This window comes from Hyaena hyaena, unplaced genomic scaffold, assembly GCF_003009895.1.
Source record: "Hyaena hyaena isolate Hyena2069 unplaced genomic scaffold, ASM300989v1 scaffold_1, whole genome shotgun sequence".
NCBI lineage: Eukaryota > Metazoa > Chordata > Mammalia > Carnivora > Hyaenidae > Hyaena > Hyaena hyaena.
Genome location: NW_024080633.1, coordinates 6,018,614 through 6,039,408, shown reverse-complemented (window position 1 = coordinate 6,039,408; position 20,795 = coordinate 6,018,614). Strand labels below are relative to the sequence as shown.

General features: G+C 42.3%; 1 protein-coding gene across 1 annotated transcript in view; it reads right to left on the bottom strand.

The window, feature by feature from the left end:
• CDH13 (cadherin 13) overlaps positions 1–20,795 on the bottom strand; it is a 1,034,982-nt gene that overhangs the window by 635,092 nt on the left and 379,095 nt on the right. The window contains exon 3 of the mRNA XM_039227348.1: positions 16,829–17,037. Coding sequence (XP_039083279.1) covers positions 16,829–17,037 — 209 coding nt within the window. The remainder of the gene's footprint in view (positions 1–16,828; positions 17,038–20,795) is intronic.

Genomic DNA, 20,795 nt, shown 5'->3' with positions numbered 1-20,795 from the left:
TTAACATTCTGAAATGTTTTATTGGTTTTCATAGCATATTTTCTATAAAATATATGGATTGTGTGACAGAATTCAGGAAGAGATGAAAATATATGAACCTGAATTGTTAATCTTACATCTTATTTCTATAGGATGCTGTGCTGTTTCTTGCCTAAGAAATGTTGACAGTTTGAATTTATAACAATGCATTCAGAAACCTTGAGGTTTTATAACAGAAAATAATGTATCATTAGGCATTCTGAAAGGATAATGAGGCATTTACTACTTCTTGCTCATTTTGGTAAAGGTTTCTAGAAATAAACATTAACTTGTATGGATCTGGTATATGGATCATTCATGAAGTAAACAGAGAATGTACAATATAGTTAGCTGCTTGAATTATTTCTCCATAAATTATTCATGCTTCTAATTTATCTAACCATTTTCCTTCTCTTACAATATCTGAATTACTCTCATTTCCACATGACAGGAGAGTATTAGCATCACAAGGACAAAGTTAACCAAAAAACAAAACACACACACACACACACACACATGCACACGCGCGCGCACACACACACACACACACGCACACCCTAAATGGTTGACCAAAGAAGTCACAGTGTAAATAAATCAAAGAAAGAAAGAGTTCTCAGAGCTGTTTCCCTCAGGGGAAACAATCCAATTCGGGGTTGTAGTCTCCCTCAGGAACCTGAATACGTCATTCTTCATGAGATAATAAATGCTGTGCTAGGTACTGTAAGGCCTACCTAGAGTTATGTTGGTGGCAATTAGAATAAGGCTCAGCTCTGGCTACGGTGGACAATAAGCAGGGGTCTCCTGAGAGATCTCACTTTAAGTGGCAGTCCTAGCACATCTGTAAAGATTCCTGAGCATTTGAATTACATTCAGATTATAAAGCTCCTCATGTGCAATCGTTGTCGATTATATAATCTGTAAGAATTGTAAGCATATCATGTTTTTACAGTATTATTTGCATAGGATTAATTACAAGTGTGTGTGTGTGTGTGTGTGTGTGTGTGTGTGTAAAGAAATCCATAGCAATTAGTTTACCTATTGACATTTAGCATTTGATTTGTTTGGCTAAAATAAACATTATTAAATAATAAGTCAGTGGTTCCCCTGATATCACAAATCCTAATCGAGTTCTCATTACTATAAACTGATAGCAACCATTTATACCTCCTGAAAGATAGATGTGGAAGAGACCCTATGATTTTAAGTGAGCATGGAGGATAAGTAGCTTGCTTTGAGAGGCTCACAGGAGTGGTGGCGAACAGTGATGAGTAAACATGACAAAGCCAGTTTGGGGTCAATTTGAATGTTGCCCAGTAGGCATGAGAAGTCCTCAGTAGCCTTTGAACAGGGCATGGTATGTTCCCAGCTGTTCTGGAGGAAGACAGTTCAGCAGTAATAGGCATGTGGTTTGCATCACAAAGGAAGAGACTTAATAGAGATGCCATCTACTATGCCCTGTCATAGACCAGATAAAAGGTTATGATGCCTGGGGTTCCTGGGTGGCTCAGTCTGTTAAGCAGCTGAATCTTGATTTGGACTCAGGTCATGAACTCATGCTTCATGAGAGCCTCATTGGGCTCTGCACTGACAGCATGGAGCCTGCATGGAATTCTCTTTATCTTTCTCTCTCTGCCCCTCCCCTGGTCATGTGTGCTTGCTCTCTCTCTCATTCTCTCTCTCTTAAAAATAAAACTAAACATTAAAACAAAAGGATATGATGCCTAAACTGGTTGTGGCTATTGCAATGCAGAAGAGCGTACAGGCAAAAACCACCTGGACGGGGGAAAGAATGACAAGTGCTACTGGTCTCTCAGGTGATGACTGCTTTGCATCAAAGGTAAATCTAAGGATGTGAGCTTGAGTGCCTGGGAAGACAAGGATGGCATTGCAAGAAATAGAGAATTCAGGAAGCTAAGGTTTAGAGGTTTATGAGAGTGTGTGCACGTGTGTTTGCATTGACACACACACACACACACACACACCTTGAGAGGCAAGAAAAATGCCCTGTGGGCAGGTAGGAATGAAAAACTCAAGGTCAGAAATGGAACCATGAATTTGTAGACACCCTAAATGGAGGATATTTAAAGCCACTAAGCTGGATGGAAATTGTCGAGAATGATAGAAAACAGCAGAGGAGAAGTGAGAATACTAATGGATACCTCCAATGGCAGGAAGAGTAAGAAGAGAAGACAGAGGTGGAAAAATATACATATACATATACATATACATATACATATACATATACATATACATATACATATACATATACAGAAGAAGGGGGTGAACTTGGTAGTCTAGTGTTTTTGAAGGCAAAGGAGAGAGCATTTCAAAATTATCAAATGCTGTGGTAGGAATGTAAAATGGTCCCACTGCTGTGAAAAACAGTTTGGTGGTTCCTCAAAAAAGTTAAACATAGAATTACCATATGGCCCAGCAACCACTCCTAGGTATAAATATAAAAGGATTGAAAACCAGTACTTAAACAAACACTTGTATATGCACTTGCAGAAGAGCACTATTCACAACAGTCAAAAGGATGAAACAGTCCAAATGGTCATCAGTGGATGAATGGATAAACAAATTATGGATGGTCCATGCAAAGTAACATTACTCAGCCATAAGAAAAAAGTACTGATGTAGGTACAATGTGGATGAAACTTGAAGACATTATTCTAAGTGGAAGAAGCCAGTCATCATATTGTATGGTTCCATTTATGTGAAGTATCCAGAACAGGTAAATTTTCAGAAACAAAATGCAGATTAGTGGTTGCCAGGGAATGGGGATGGGAGGTAGTTGTGGGGATCAAATATTTAATGAGTAAGAGATTTTATTTGAGGAGGGAGTGAGAAAATATTTTAGAACTAGATGGAGTTGGTAGTTGCACATCATGAATGCATTAAATGTGTTCACTTGAAATGGTTAATCCTATATTAAGTGAATTTCACCTCAATAAAATAAGAATTTTTTAAATCAAAAATCAAGTTGACAAATGCTTCAGTGATCCAAGCATGCTCAGGACCAAGAAAAAGTTTAAGGAAATCCTCTGCTCAGTTTCTATGATCTTCCAAAGAGAACACTTGCCCCAAAATGTTAAGGGTAGGAGCCCCATTTTGGAGCACTGAATTGTGGGCCTGGGTCAAAGTAGAGGTGTTGAGTGAAGATTATGTGTTCAAGAAGACTGGTGCAAGGAAAGGTGCAATAGCTCGGGGGAAATCTGTTGAAGCTGGGGAGATCCGAGCATGTCTGAAGATGAGGAGTATTCAGAGAAGATGAAACACCTGAAGGGATAACAGAGAAAGCAGAGCACATGGTGAAAAGAGAAGCACAAAAGAGTGGATTCAAGAACAAGTGAAAGGATGTGTCACAAAGAGGGAGAATAGGTGTTCCTTTGTGAGGGACGGGGAAGCCTGGAGGTGGGCAGAGATGGAAGAGAGAATTGGGAAAGCCCAAGGTGAAGTGTAGAAACTTTATATAAAGTAGGAACTTTATATAAAGCACAGGGAAATGTAAGGCCAACTGTAGATACTGTAGGCAATGGGGTAGGGCTTATTGCTTAAGACAAATGGGGAAGTCTTGGAGTGGTGCTCAAGGTGATGAGCAATCAATTAAAGGTGACTAATTGCAGAGTAGCAATAAAAGCAGAAACCTGCAGAGAGGGAGTTGCTGAGGCTCCATAAGAGTGAATGCCTCATCAACCAAGTCCTTTCCACATCACCCCTATCCTGTCTTCCAGAAATTTGCTTGACTATAAAGGAGGCTTCACATCTGTACCTATGGATATTGGCTTACTAATTTCAGCCCATCTTACAGGTACTTGAGTTCATTTTGAACCGTCAGTCTATCATCCAGTTAGGATCCCAGATCTGTGAGAGTTACACACTAAAAAATAGGTCTGAAGTTTTCATTTCCATCATTGGTGATGAACCCTATCAGCTGGAGCCATTGACTGCATGCATAGAAGCCTTTCTCTTGTCTGACATCGATTATTTTTGAACTTTTGGATGCAGCTATTCAACCAATCTCAATTTACTTTACTAATATTTGGTAATAATATTCAGCTCATATTTCTCTATCTTGACCAAGAAAAGTATAAAATGTTTTGCTAACTGTTTTTGAGTAGTCTGCGCACAAAGCATGGCTCTGAAATATTCTAGTTGTAGGACTAGAAAGGGCAATCTTTTCCAAGTCTTACTTTCTTCATCTGTAAAATGAAGATAACAGTGTCTATTTCTTAGAGTTTTGGTAAAGATTAAATGACTCAACAGAAGAAATGTGCTGAGAGTGGTGCCTGGCGCCGAGTTAGAGCTGAATAATGTTGGCCCTGATCAGCGTTATTAACATCAGTAACCATTCTGTTTCTGGCATTTGTTTCCTCATTTAGTAAGAGTGAGCTCAATGCCAGGTATTATGGTAAGGGCTAGATTCGTAGCAATGAGCAAGCCCATTACAGCTCCTGTCCTTATGGAGCATATAATTTTATTTTACCTAATAAACCAACACCAAAATCGTAAGACTTATATAGAATTTGAAGAAACACATAGGGAGAATTATTATTATTATTATCATTTTCATTTATTTTTCTTTCATTCAGTTTCTGGGTCTTCTTTATTAATTTTCTTTTTTACTTCTTTAGGGAAAATACTATCCAATGCCCGAGTGAGGGAGGAAATCATAAGAAAACAAGGCAAAAAGACTGAGGGTCATGCTTTTAGGGCTTAGGCTTTGCTACCAAGATCCAAATTGAAAAAGAAACTTGGAATAAAAAAGCAGTCAAGCCTCAATTGTCTGTGTTAACTGGGGTTTGTGAGGATGGACAGTGAGAGAAGAAAACAATGCATCCTGATGTGCTGTCTTAAATCCCACAGTACAGGCTTGACACAAAATAGTGGCACACACAGGCATCTGGTGCAAATCACAGGCAGGGGGCAGAATTGTAGTCTTCAGAAAAAAGTCTGGTTAGGTTATTTAGACCATTCCTTGAGTCTCTTGGAAAACTACCATTGCTTATAGCTTTGTAATTTCAAAGGAAAAGAGTTGTAAAAAGTTGCTGTCAACAGAAGCCCAATTTTCCTGACATATTGAGGAACTTGTTGACAATGCATACCTTTTGTTGAAAGGATTTGCTGCATAAAAGTGGGAAATTGAAGGAACTATCAGATTTCTACAAAGAGCTGGGGGGCAGGAGAAACTAGGTAGACATAAGGGGAAAGAAAAGTTCCCTCTTGGATTTCAGGTCCAATTTTCTCTTACTTGTGGAAGAGACATAGAGCAGAAGGGAAAATCCCACCATTGCCCCTTCTGAATTCTATGAAGGCTGGAGGGAAATCACTGGGGTCAATGTGGTCAGAGCAATAAGCTCAATCCAACTGAAGGCTATCTCTCATTCATAGAGGATATTTTTGAACTTGCTTAAAGGATGGTCTCAAATTTTTTCAGCCCCATTGGCCTTGGAATATCTGTATTATTCCATCCCCTCAGGAAGCTTTTTCTCGTCTTAAAACTCTCCCACTGGCTGTGTTCACCATTCTGAAGACTCAGACTTGCCAAGAACATTAAGATGCCATCTTTGTCAGAATTTGAGTTTTCTCTCCCTGTGTGTGAATGCACTGATAAGCCAAATTCTGAGATTGTGTATGGGGTATTACTTAAAGTACTTTTTTTTTTTTTTTTTACAATCGATCTTTTTAGCATGATAGAGGAAGAAGAGCAGGTGTCAACAAAAATTCATTTTTTTTTGTAAAAAAAGAAAAAATATACTTTGATGGTTACATACACATATTATTTGCTTTATGACTGTTGCTACCTCTTGCCTTATTAAGAAAGATAGATTCGGCAAATAAAAATATCAGGCCTGCTATGGACCTTAGTAGGACATAGGTACTGTTGTTATTGTTGCTGTCATCATTATTATTTTAATGGAGCACCCCTAGTGGGTGTAGACCTGGGGTTTCTATTTCTGTTAATAGGAGCCAGAAGAAAGACAAACCAATGAGATTAAACTATGGGCACAGGTGGAGAATGCTGCCTGCTTGTCTATGTGACCCTTTGAGACCAGTGTTGGCTTTGCTTGAACAAACAGCTGAGTTGAGGGTCAAATAGCATCAACGGCCTGGCCCAAAAGGAGCTGCCATCCAGGCATTTATCCCAAACCAAGCCTGGCCACAGAGTCCAACAGCCTAGAGGTGTCTATTCATTGTGGGTGGATGAGAAGAGGTTTGGTGAGGCCATAAGAATCTTCTTTGTTATCTTTTTTTCCCAAATGCTTAGGCTTCTGCCTTAAATGTGTGGATGAAGACCCTGTCATCTGACTGACCCATGTCTGTGTGGAGAAGGACTGATGAATAGTTCATCCTCTCCCTGTTCCTTTGCTACCTAATTTTTTAGTATTGCAACCAGAGAACTAAATGGAGACAAGCTATGGTCTGTACCAAAGGCTATGATCCCTTGTCACTGGAGTTTTTTGTTTGTTTCAATCAGAAATGAGAACCAGACTCAGAGAGTGGCCTAGGAGGCATTTACACTTGGGAATTTTGTGCTGTTTCCATTAGGTTCTGTTTCCAAAAGTTCTATTTCTGAAGAAAGTTTACAAAAAAAGTATTATGATAACACATGGCTTGTCCATCTACCTAAAATTTCTTCAGGATCCTCATTCTGTTTTTCATTTTTAAAAAATTTTCTAAGCACTTTGGATTTTCTTGTGTCACTTCCTCCTTGATAAGAGCAGCCACGCTAACTGACGACGCCTTGGTGACCAAGTATCTCCACCCTCTACGTAAAGGGGGGGTTAAAAAGAGGCAATCGCCCCAACATTTACACGTAGAATGCATTCATATTTGATGTATGGTAATAATAAAAGATTGGAGGTTAGAAGCATATCACAGAGCCTAGAAAAATGTGCATTCTATCATATTATCTTATTCCATTCCAAGATACCTGGTGAAGATTTATCTCTGATGAAGCTATATTGCTTTTACTTGAAAAGGCCCGAGCAGTTGTTGCAAAACAGGCTGTGGAGAAAACACTGGACCCAGGGAATCACTGTAGATTTGAATCCTGAGGATGGCACTAGGCCAACTCTTTTCCCTGAGCCCTCCCCTCCTGCTTCTGGGCATCTCCAGTTCCTGACTCATAAAACACGAGCAACACCACCTGCTTCAAGCCACTGTTCTGAGAACCAAATCTATAGAATGCATACAAAAATAAAAGTTTAAATAATTAAAAAATATAAACTGAAGGCAACTTCCCTCGACTCCAGGACTACAAAGATGAGCAACATAACATCTGAAATAACAGGAACTTGTGGCTGATGAGACATTTACATTTGGGAAACCTTGTGCTGTTTCCATAAACTTCTTTCTCCAGAGATTCTATTCATGAGGAAAGTTTTTAAAAGAGTGTCATGACAATGCAGGACTTGTCCACCTACCTAAAATTTCTTCAGGGGTTTGGCTCAGCTCTGCATTCACCTTTTAAAAATTTTCTAGCTGTTTTTTAATTTTTCTGTGTCATTTCATAGTCTTTATAGGAGAATAGAAAAGCACCATTTCATTGTAAATGTCAGTATTACCAAAATAGCAGCGACTGCAGAAAATCAAAAGGCCCAGCCAGGCCCAGCTCCCAGGTCTGCCACTTGGTGCAAATGATAACATTAGCTAAATTACTCAACCTCTTTGCACCTGGGCTCCTTCCACATCTGCAAGGCAGGAACCAGATTACCACAGGCCCATGTTGGCCGTGAGGATCAGAGCAACAGACGTATGCAAGAGAACGTCTAAGGCAATGCCCTCAGTGTGGGCAAATGCCCCTTTCCCTCCCTCTTTCAAAATACATTAACATTTCTGGATAACTCCAGGACAGACCTATTCCATCAGAAGCCATTTGCCACCTGTGGCTATTAAGCACCTCAAAATCTAGCTAATCTATGATAAGAGGTGCTATCAGTATAAAGCATACACTGAATTACAAAGGTTTTATATAAGCATATATATACACATATATATGTATGAATGACTGAATTCATATATATATACACACATACATATATACGTGTGTGTATATATACACATACATATATACATATATATATGAATTCACTCATCCAGAGAGAGAAAATCTATATTTATGAAATGTAACCCTATATGTATACAATGAATGTGTGTAAATGATTGTGTTACTCTAAGGAAACTTAATATTACATAGGTGGTTCGCATTATTTTTCTGTTCGAACATACTGATGCACAACATGAAATCCTTGTTTTCGCAAACGAAAAGGAAACTGCTTTTAGTGATGTAGACTTTCTGTGGGATAGGTTATTTTTCCCCAAGCATTTCAATTAAAATTAATCTTCAGTATACAGTTTTCTTAGTTCTGATCCACAAAGCAATCTGTTATATACTTGAATTAATGAATCAAAGGATGTCTTTTTATCTGAATTTTAATAGTATCCTGGAGCAAAGAAGCATAAACAGAACAATTTAGGCATGTGTCACAATGTAACAGCCTAATACCTTATTCTAGACCCAATTCTTGGATCTATAGCATAATTTTCTAGCTATATAGTTTCCCTAATTTGGGAGGCAGGTAAATGGACACAAATTCTCCTAATAGTAACTGGGGAGCCTTTTGCCACGCGGTGATACTTTGCATAGTTTTGAAGTTATCACATGTGTTAAATCGGAGCATATCCATGGCTTTAACTTCCCATTTCTTTATGGCCACTGTAAATGCACAGATTGGTTCTCCACTGTGATGGTTGTAAAACATATTTCATGCACATGAGATCGATGTCACTGACCAGCTTGGCAGACTCCAATCCACTCCCAGTCAATGTGATAATATCTTGAAACGAGGCAATTACCATAAGCTGGTGGCTCTCATTCTCAGGGATGCTTTAAACAAATGAAGACAAGCCCCCTCTGTGCCACATGACAAGAGCCTTGAAGGCTACATAGTATAATGGCCCAAAGAAACAGGATTCAAATGTTTGGCTCAGAGTTGATAAAAACTGGAGTTTATCTCAGTAACACATGTGCAAAAATATTTTTGTCCAGAACGTGTGAGATCAGGAAAGATGGGGAAGAAATGTACAGAAGTGATAAGCAATTCATTCTGTACTTCACTGAAGAGTAGATAGACAGTTTGTGATTGAGACCCTCTGTTAGCCCAGGGCATGATATTAAAAAAAAATTGAGGGGCATCTGGGTGGCCAGATAAGTGTCTGACTTCAGCTCAGGTCATGATTTCATGGTTTGTGAGTTCAAGCCCCACCTTGGGCTCTCTGCTATCAGCACAGAGCCTGCTTCAGATCCTCTGTCCCTCTCTCTCTGCCCCTCCTCTGCTCACGCTCTCTCTTTCTCTCAAAAATAAACATAAAAAAACAATTCTATTTTGGGTCACTTCAGTTCCCCCTTAATATCACCCATAGCTCACAGAGCACATGCACATGCAGTGACAGCAGGTATCCAACCCCTGCTTGGGAGCCCCCGGACCACAGTTTCCCAGAGGCACTTAACACATGGAAGCCTGATATTTGCAGGCAGTGGGTTTGCATTGTAATCCCCACCAGGGTCAAGAATTAGCAGCAATATTAATATCAGCTTCTGAGCAGTTGATTTTTTAATTTTAATTTTATATTTTTATTTTAAACTTAAAAAAAACCCAACTGTTTCTCTCAAGTTACCCTCCCTCTGACTGCTCCTTTTATTTTAGTTTTTTGGAACTATTTCCATCCTGACTCTCAAAACTGGGTTAGGAGCTGAACTTATGACTTTTATTTTATTTTTTTTTTAATATTTTTTATTTATTTCTAGGAGAGAGAGAGACAGCGTGAGCAGGGGAGGGTCAGAGAGACAGGGAGATACAGACTCTGAAATAGGCTCCAGGCTCTGAGCTGGCAGTCAGCACAGAGACCGACGCGGGGCTCGAACCCACGAACCACGAGATCATGACCTAAGCGAAAGTCCGACACTTAACCGACTAAGCCACCCAGGCGCCCCTGAACTTATGTCTTTTAAAATAAGTGTTTACAATGGTGATGATCCATCAAGATTAACTAGCCTTAAATTTAGCTTTTTCCATTTCTCTATTCATTTTATTTTGGGGAGGGATTTTTTAAATGACAAAAAAGGGGGGAAATCATTTTTTTGCATTTAATTAAGCAACTTGATTCAGAGACATTTCCCTTTACTGAGAACACCTTGTACTGATGTATAGTAAAGAAGTGTAAATTGTTCATCAATACCTTTTTTTAAAAAAAGTTTTTTTAAATGTGATTTCTATACCCAGCATGGGACTTGAACTTGCAATCCTGAGATCAAGAGTTGTATGCTTTACTGACCGAGCCAGCTCAGCTCCCCTATTCATAGTTAACTTTTAAATACTGTCAAGACTTTTGGTGTTTATTAAGTGGGCCCACAGAAATGAAGAACCCTCTGCTGGAAGATTGGTCAGTGCTTCAGTGGACACATGAGGATTGAGAATGGTGATTGTTTAAGTTCACATGGAATCCTAAATTCCCTACAGGTTGTAGACAAAATAGAATTTGGTCATAATGGGAAGGGAGTGAGGGCTGTGTTGTGATTTGCCAGGCTCATCCCTGAGCATTTATTACAGTCTAACGTTGATGATACAGAGTGATGAAGAAGAGCTGGCATTTTCATGGCCCTTACTTTGCACTGGGCGCTGTTCTAAATGCTTTGTATATATTTGTTCACTTAATCCTCATGACATCTCTATGAGGTGGATGCTGTTAGGAACCCATCCCATCTTACAGCTGAGCGAACTGGAGCAGAGGTAGGGAGTGCAGCAGTGGGAACCACACCATGGCATTGTGGAAGCCAGATCCCTGAGTTTAGGAGTTCAGAACAGAGATGGGAACCACAGGAATAAGCCAGACAGTCAAAACTTAGTGCTCTGATAGGGGGGAGGGGGTGGTATCCAGGCAGGGTTCTATAAGGAGCAGGGAGGAAAAACAATTACTGATCCAGGGGGTAGTCAGAGAAGTGTCCCTAAAGAAGGGAAATCTTGGCAGTTTCAGTAGTATCAAAGGAGCTAGCCATGTGAATTGGCGCTGGCCATGGGGTAACTGGGGCCATAGTAAGGGAGGCATAATCCAGACCAAGGAGCAGCCAGCATGAATGGGAGGGAGAGCTTGGCCAATTCAAGAAACCACAGTGGTTTGGTATTAGAGCAAGGAGCCCAGAGTTCAGAGCAGGGAGTCATGTGAAAGGGGTCATGTGTTCTACTCATGCATTTATTCAAAAGATATTTATTGAACACCAACTATATGTCAGGGATTGTGTTGGGTGCTGGGGATAGAGCTGTGGGCACATCAGAAAAGAAGGAAGGAAGGAGGAAGGAAATAGGAAGGAAAGAGACTACATTCCTGCCTTCAAGGAGCTTACAGTCTTAACAAGGAACCAGACTTTAAACACTTGAACAAGGAAATAAATGCATAATGTACAAACTAAGAAGAAGATTATGAAGGAGCAAAACCATTGCCAGCAATGAAGACACTCCTTTGGAAGAGGGGGGCAGGGAAAGGTCTGGGAAGTTAAGCATTCCAGAAGGTCAAGCTACTTAAAGATGAAAGGAACCAGAGCTGAGGGAAGGATACAGAGACCAGACAGGTTAGACCGTGAAGGGCCTTTGCAGACATCTACGAAGACTACAGACTATTATCCTAGGGGCCAGGTGGGCTGATGACCAAGCAAGGTCCCATTAAGCAAGGAGTAAAGTGATTAGATCTGCACTTAAGACACAGCCCCAGTGTGAGAGCAGGACAGTAGATTCAAGCCCGTAGCCCACTGGCCCTCACAACTTTCCCTCTAGCTCCTGCATCTGCTTTCTTCATGAGCACCCAGCCATCCAGGTCACAGGCACCTAAATTCTATTGCTGCTTAGAGTGTAAATGCCCACAGTTCAGATGAAGCTACTAGACACAGTCTCTTCAGTTTTCAAACTGGAATTCAGAATAAATTTCTATAAGCTCCCTGATTTCATCCAGTTCTGTAACTGATGTCAGTATTCCTTGCTATCATCCATAGTCACTGAAGCTACAATTTCTTAAGTCACAAAGAAAAAAATTTTAAAAAAGGCTTTTTTTTTAAATGCCAGCTGTGAAAATGAGATTGATGAGTCCCATTGCCACAGTAGGTAAAGTCATGTCTACCTAAGATGTTTAAGGAATGACACAGGGCTTTCCCATATAACCTTTTAAGCCCTTGTAGCCAAGGTAAAAATAAGAAAATCAAGCCAAGCCTTCTTCTGTCTTCCCATTATCCACTGTCAAGCAGCGAAGGACAGTGAGGGACAGCAGATGTGGTGTGGGGCAAGCCACGATCTGCCAGACATACTTTTGTGAGTGGAGTTTATCGTTACCTTCCCCAGGCTAGAAACCGCTCTCACAGGCATGGTTAGCCTCCGCCCTTCCGTAACAATCCAGCCACCCTTGTTAAAACATGAGGGACGAAGCTGCTCTTCTGAGCTCTCAGGTCTAAGCTGATCTTACAGGTACGAGCCCAGACAGGTAGGAGCTTCTGGGCAGCCCACTGAAATTGCATAGACAGCTTGGGAGTTGATGATTAAGCTATTAATAACTGGATTTCATATGGTCAGGCTATATGCTCTCTGGGTGAAACGGGATCACAGATAGCAGGTAAAAATATGAGAGGCGTGTGGGGTTATTAAATATCTGAGCTCAAGTACTGCAGCTGAGCTGGGCCTCACTGGGCTTACATTCATCTTAGAGTCCTGCCTTCCAAAACATAATGCTGTGGAATTAGCCACTTGGATACGGAGTCTGTTTTGGACACCCTGGGTCCCCCAGTGCCCTCTCTGAGCACACCTTCTCTTTCTTTCTTTGGCTTCACTTTCTCCTCCTGTCCTTAATCTCAGCCTTCTGTCTCCTGGCCTCAGTGAGGTCATTTACCCCCCAGCACCAATCCTTTCTCTAGAGGTTCCAATATGATGACATTGTTGGGATGGGTTTCCCAGTGCTCTGTGCTGTGCCCAGCAGACTGATTCTGTGATGCAGGCTCTATTCTTACCCCTGTCTCAAAATAAGGATATTGAGGGTTAGGGAGTTGGGTGGCATGCCCAGGGTCACACAGTTATAGCTGGTGGTACAGAATTTGAACTCACTTAAGTTCAACACCAAAGCTGAAGCCCTACCACTATACTATTCTCGCTCAAAATGTTTACCCTGAGATCTGGTTCCATCTTCCCTGCTGTCTCCTGGACATCCCTGTCACGATGTTCCTAGGAACCACTAGCTCAACACACCCAAGGCTGACTGAGCAAACTCCTTTCCCAACCACCCCTTTTCTGACTGGCTGAATTCATCTCCATCCTCCTGGCCTCCAGAGATTGGAGTCACCCAAATCCCAAATCCTGGCTATTTTTCTGTCAAACCACACCTTCCATTTGTTGGTTTCTTCTGTTGCTACTGTATTGGTCTCACTCATGTCCTCATCTGTTGAAGAATGGGCAGGAAAGAGAATGGATATTTGGATGGAGAGGCCAGATCTCAATCTCATTTCTGCCAGCTTCAAGCGAGGAGATCTTGGCCAACTTCTCACATCCATAGAAAGGGGTAAAGTCATCAGCCCCACAGGGAGGTTGTGAGGGTTAAAAACAATGGACACTAAAAGCACACTGAGATGCACACACCTAAGACACAAACACTCTCTGTGTCTCAGTTTCCCTCATCTGTAAAATGAGGACAGGAGCACATGCCCCATAGGTGGTGGGAAGATTTAACGAATCAGCATTTGTGGTTCACAAAAGAAGCAGCTGCACACAGTGAGGGCCCTGTACATGCTGGCTGTCTTCCAACTTCCTCTATCCTCTCTGCTTCCTGCCTGCCTGCCTTCCTGCCTTCCTGCCTTCCTGCCTTCCTTCCTCCCTTCCTTAATATAATTTATTGTCAAATTGGTTTCCATACAACACCAGGGCTCATCCCAACAAGTGCCCTCCTCAAAGCCCATTGCCCACTTTCCCCTCTCCCTCACCCCCATCAACTCTCAGCTTGTTCTCGTATTTAAGAGTCTCTTATGGTTTGCCTCCCTCCCTGTTTGTAGCTTTTTCTCCCCTTCCCCTCCCCCATGGTTTTCTGTTAAGTTTCTCAAGATCCATCTGTGAGTGAAAACATGGTATTTGTCTTTCTCTGACTGACTTATTTCACTCAGCACTGTTACCCTGTTTAGTCCTTTTGCAACATACTCTTTCATTTTCCCTGCCCACCCATGAGCTAAGCTGACTTAGGTCCCATTGCTTCCCCTGTCTAACAGCTGGGGCTGCTTGGCTACACATAGTAGGGCCTCAACAATACCAAAGAAATCTCTCTTAAGGACTTTGTTCTCCTTGGAAGAATGCTTTGGCTAGCCATTTTGTTTTCCCATCCTTTTTCTTTTTTAATTGTTTTGGACTTTTTATTACAGACGCATCTGAGCAGTTTCACAAAGCCTATTTTCAAACTTCATAAAATTACTGAAGGCAGGAGATGCATGCCCGTGCTGCTGGAGTCTGGCAAACCAAACAGCAGGGCAGCCTCCACTGTGCTTTGTAAGAAGCAGGTAATCACAGGCAGGTTTTGGTGACAATGTGCGCAGACAGTGGCAAATGAGAAATGGCTCTGAAGGGGCGTGGCCTCCAGGAGAGTGTCCCTCTGGGACTCAAGAGGCCAGTTCTTCAAGGCTGAGTCTCTTCATATTGAACTTTCCCAGCCTGTCAAGGTGGAATCTGTCCTGAGAAGTGGCTAGAATTCTTTCTGCTCTTCTTAAAGCTAAATAGTATGACACTGTCTTTTCTGGATGTAGAGATGAGCCACTAATCATGATGAACAATATCCATCTAAATACATCCCTTCCCACATGCAAACCCCCTTCTGTGAATCCCTGTGCCATTTACTTGTTCCTAAGAAGCACATTGTGCTGTAGAGCCCAGCAATTTTGCCACTTTAGATATTTGCCAAGTCATTTATATCATGAGTTAGTGAGATGCTGTGAAAATGACCATGGCTAAGTGAGAGAAAAGCTGGCTTTTGTGGTGCCAGTGGGTTCCCACACTGGATGTATTCATCAATATCCTATTTTCTTTGAAAATATCAGTGGCACACTGTGGATTCATTTTTAGCTTGCTATCTACCCTTAACTCACAGACTCACAGATATGAAGGGGAATTACGGTGTTTGTCTGGTCCAGGGATGGCAAATATACTCCATCCCTAGAAACATCTCTAAAAGATCAATGGATAGTAGCTTCCAGAAGCACTGCATTGGGAAAGACAGTCAGGTCAAGCCAGGGATAATGAGCAATACCTGCCAGGAGTATGGTGACAGAATGGGCCAGTGCACATGCCACTTATTTGCCATCCCAGACTCTTTCACCCCTCCAGTCAGCAGATAAAGAAGTTTTATGATTCTTTCAAGATCACACAGACAGCAGTGGCAGGGAGGCAACACTCTCATTGCCAGTTGCCCTGTCTCTGCTCTCCAGCTGTAGGACCAGGGTTCACTCCACTCCCCACCCTCCACCCCTGAGGAGAATTAGCAGATAAAGCAAGGTTATGGGGAGTGTGGCAGATGGGGAAAGGCAGAGAGAATCAAGACTTTGAAAAACTGGGTAAGACCAGACCATCAAGCAGGAGAAAACTCTGTCCACACCAAGCTGCGGACACAGCATTATTACTGTTATTATTTTGCTGTGTGTTTGTCTTTCTATCAAGAAACCATAGAGTCTTTAAGCTCTTGATGAAGGTGAGCCCATTGTAGTAGTGAAAAGTCTCAGGAAGCTTAAAGGGCAGTTTGTAGCACTCTTTTTTTGTTTAATGTTTATTTATTTATTTTGAGAGATGGTGGGGGGGAGCAAAGAGGGAGAGGGAGAGGGAGAGGGAGAGGGAGAGAGAGAGAGAGAGAGAATCCCAAGCAGGCTCCGTGCTTCCATGCTATCACCACAGAGCCCTATGTGGGGCTGCATCCCACAAATCATGCGATCACGACCTGAACTAAAATCAAGAGTCGGATGCTTAACTGACTGAACCACCCAGGTGCCCCCAGTTTGCAGCACTCTTAAAGTGTGTAAAGATAGGTGTAGGGATCAGCATAGATGTGCATCTGGAATGGGCACCAGGGCATGGCAAAGGGGCACTGCCATATGTAATAGTCGCCTTGCTATACAAGCCCAGTGGGGCACTGCGATCTTGCTTGCTCAACCACCATTTCCCATCCTCACATAACAGCATGCTAATTTACTTTGAGTAACTACCCATCTTTCACTCTCTGCCCGTAGGGAGATGGGGCTGACTCCACCTGGCTTGAAGATAAGATGTGTGACTCACACTTAGCAGACTAGAGCATCACTACCCAATGGACCCAGTGATTGGTTCAGGGGTGGATTTGTGATCTAATGAGAGCCGGTGAGATTCGATTTCAAGCATCTGCTGGCATTATTGGGAATAGGTGCTCTCTCAGGGGACTTCACACACAGGGAAGACAGAGAGGGATGAGACTCTCTAACAGCAAAGTCAGCAGAAGGAAGATAGAACCATGAAATGGGTAAGGATCAAAGCTGATGTCTTATTTGGGCACGGGTACATAGCCTTGCCTGAAGGCAGTGTTATCCCCAAAATATCTGTCACATTAGCCAATAAATTCTCACATACCCCCTCCATAGTTTTTTGAGTTGGATTTTTGTCATTTGCAACAACAAAAATGCCTTGGTCAGTAATAAACCAAAGAACTATCTTCCACATAAGACATACAGACCCAATGTTCCTCTGTGGACCCATTTTGTCCCAAACAGCTATGTTACCTGCAAGGAGCCCTGGACGTCTTTCCCTCCAACAATCACGAGTTCTGCCATGTCTTCTGCATGAGGAGTCCGGGCGTGGACAAACAGAGTCTTGCCCACTGCAGTTATGTTTTTCAGGGCAACTAAGCTGCCGTCATTGTTCACCTTGAAGTATGGGCTTGACACCTCATAGTGTAGCTTGTTATTTCCCTTGCAGTCACTGAAGGTCACTGGGGAAACAAAACAAAACAAAAAACAGATGAACAAAAACAGAAAGGGTATGAGTAGGTTGGACAGCTTGGTTCCAGAGATACATCTGACCATTAAATGTGGATTAGTGCTCCCCACCCAGGTCTACAAATGCTCCCCCTTGTCCCATGGCATGTCCTTGTAGCCCTCTGGCTTCGATTGTGCTGGAGGACTTCATTCTAGATCCATCCTGGATCACCTTTCATGTTCCAGGCAGATGCTAAGGACTGAGGACGCAGAGATGAATAGGACCTTTTAAGATAGTAGAGGCTCTGGGTTCTACAGAGTGGTTTGGAGGAAAGAAGGGAGGTCAAGAAAACCAGTTAGTCTGGTGGTGTACCAATGATGTCTGGCCCAGATTAATGCAGTGGTGCGATAGATGTGAATGGAATTCCTATAGTTGAATGGCTTAGTCATGTGTGGGTAGGAATAGGAAAAGCAGCTGTTTTTATGGGCAAGCACACAATTGTACTACTTGTTTCTTTCCTCACCCCACTTTTGTTTTCTTAGCTCTCTGCTGAATAGGTTTGTTTAGTAAACCTTTAACTGAAACATAACATTGATATAGAAAAGCACCTAAATTAGAAAGTACAACTTGATGTATTTCCATAACATGGGTGTGCCCATGTCCTGGGTGCCAAGGCCCAGACACAAAATACTAGCCCTTCCCCTCCCTCCTGAGTACAATTCCCACCCTCCTCCGTGGAGGCCGCCCTATGCTGACTTCTGATGCCATAGATCTATTCCACCTGCATTTGTACTTATACAAATAGGATCATCCAGTGTGTGCTCTTTCGTATTTGGATTCTTCCACTCAGTATTATGGCTATGAGATTCATCCATGTGGCTGCAAGTCAAAGCAGTTAATCTGAACCACTGTGTAGTATTCCACTATGTGGCTATAATGAATTTATATACTCTTTTTTAAAAAATGTGTATTTGCTTATTTTGGGGCAGGGAGAGAAGGAGGTAGAGGGAGAGAGAGAACCCAAAGCAGGCTCCATGCCATCAGCGCAGAGCCCAACGTGGGGCTCAATCCCATGAATTGTGAGATCATGACCTGAGCCAAAATCAAGAGTCAGATGCTTAACCAACTGAGCCATCCAGGCATCCCTATTCTGCTTGATGGGTATCAGGGCTATTTCCAGTTTGGGGCTCTCAGCAAATGCTAGGAACTTTCTTGTGTGTCTTTGGTGACAATATCTACCTTGGTTTGAGCACACTGTTAAAGCCATATAAATATTTGATGAACTAATCTGATCATTCTATCCTGGGAGATAATTCTTATGGTGATAATAACCATATCAGTTGATAATGATAACGGCTAATGTGAACTGAACACTTTCCACACGCAAGGCTCAGTGTTAATCATTTTATGTACATTATCTTATTTAATCTGCACAATGAATGAGGTGCTTTTTTGACCCCAGTTTATAGATGAGGTAACTGATGTTTGGAGAGGGCAAAGGAGGTGCCCCACACATAGTTTGTAAATGACAAAACCAAGATTTGAGCCCTGGTCCATTTTCCTTTCACAACTATATGTTTCAATAAAGACAAAGCCTCATATAAAATACAGCCCTCCTGGGGCGCCTGGGTGGCTTGATTTTGGTTAAGCAACTGACTCTTGATTTTGGCTCTGGTCATGATCTCATGGTTCCTGAGTTGGAAACCCATGTTAGGTCCTGCACTGACAGAGAAATAAGTAAATAAACTTTATTTACTTATTTATTCATTTTTGAGAGAAAAAGAGAGAGCTAGAGTGAGAGCACAAGTGGTTGGAGGAACTGAGGATCTGAAGCAGGCTCTGAGCACACAGCAGAGAGCCCAACAGGGGCTCAAACTCAGAAACCATGAGATCATGACCTGAGCAGAAGGCAGATGCTTAACCAATGGAGCCACCCAGGGACCCCAACAGATAAACTTTAAAATACAGCCCTCCTAAAATCCCATCAGAACCCGAGGCACCTGACTGGCTCAGTTGGAAGAATATGTGGGACATGGGACCCTTGATCTCAGGAGATGTGAGTTCCAGCCCTATAGGGGCTGTAGATATTATGTAATCAAAAAACCCATCGTATGAATATAAGGATGCGAGCACCCCACTCAGTCCTGCTTCTGTATTCCTGCCCAGCCTTGAAGCACGCTGCACAGTGTGCCATTGAGGATCCTCTGCATCAGGGCCCCAGCACCTTTTCTGGCTGCCAAGCCAGCTTTAGGGACATCTTTGTACAGGCACACAGGTAGATTTCTGTGAGTCTATAGTTCTCAGACATTTGTTCACTTCTTTTGACCATCTTGGTAGCCGAGTAATTGGGCAAAGATGGACATAGTCCCTGAGTTGAGGTGCAAATAGAGAAACAGACATTAATTCAATACCTTATAAGTAATAGGGGACCTATTCCAGGCAGGAAGAACCACGACATATACAAAGGTCCAGTGGCATTCAGGGAATTGTAAATAAACCAGTGGGATGGGCAGAGAGAGCAAGGGAGACAGCAGGGAAGAAAGAGTGGAGATAAGCTGGAAATGTGGGGTCTGGAAGGCCACATAAAGTCTTATTCCTCCAAGAAAGCTTTGGGCCCTCCTATCACAACTATAGAACCAACTTGTCTCTGCCTGAGTCTCATACAACTACAGCTCCCCATTGCAAATGATGCTAGGACTCAAGGTCCTCCATGGCTAAGCTGCCCATTGGCCTCCCCCCTGGCCTCTGCCTTCACTCTGTGCCTCACTCATTACCCACACCTGTGCCAGCCTGCACCTGTATTCTCCCACCCCTTTGCTCATATTGCTCCCTATGTGCAGAAGTTACTTCCTACCTTCTTTAACCTGTTAACTCTTACTCATTCTTTAAGAGTCAGCTCGGGCAGTTGTCCAAATACCCTCTTTGTGTTCCCAGACTTTCCTGCACATGAGGTCTTTTATATTATGTTACATCAATATGTTTACTTTATATATCTGTTTTCCTCATCAAAACCAAGAGCAGAAGATGAATCTTATTTTTTTTATTCATCCCTCTATTTCCACCAATGAACAGAATGCTTTTCCATACAGGAAGCCATCAATAATGATTACATGTAATTCGATTGCTTTCCAGGCAAAGTGATTCTCTAGTGGTGGCCGACTGGTGGAACTTCTTTCATTATTGCCATTCTAGGCGAGGGGAGGCATTGAGAAAGAAAGCCCCTAGTTGCCTCTGGTCTTGGTTAAGCCCAGGACTGGAGACAGATAGGAAATGAATGTCCATGTGGCCCTCTTAGTTCCCCAGACCCTGTGTGCTTCCCTTTATGAAAGCACTTGGCCTCCCATGCTTAGCTTTGACTTGGCTCATTGGCGAAGTCAGAGGTGGTTCTAATCTATCTTCATCATCCCAGTGATGCTGTGCATAGTCCCAAGCTGGGATCAGTGCGCACATGTTGAATGAATGTTTTGACAAATGACAGTAACAACATCTATCATTTATTGAGTGGCATCTGAGCACCAGGCTCTGTGCCAAGGACCTTGTATTCAGTCCCTTCTTTTAGTCTCCTAGCAATTCTAACCAAGAGCACTACTTTCCTTTTTGCTTTTCACTATGTACCCCACTCCAGGATTAAAATGTTTGCCTAATTGCCACCACTGTCATGAAATTTTAATGGCACAGATATACTGCATATCTGTTTACTTATGGTATGTGCCTCTGCGCTTTACACAAACACACACAAAGTGCAATATTTGCCCATCCCCCATGCCACTC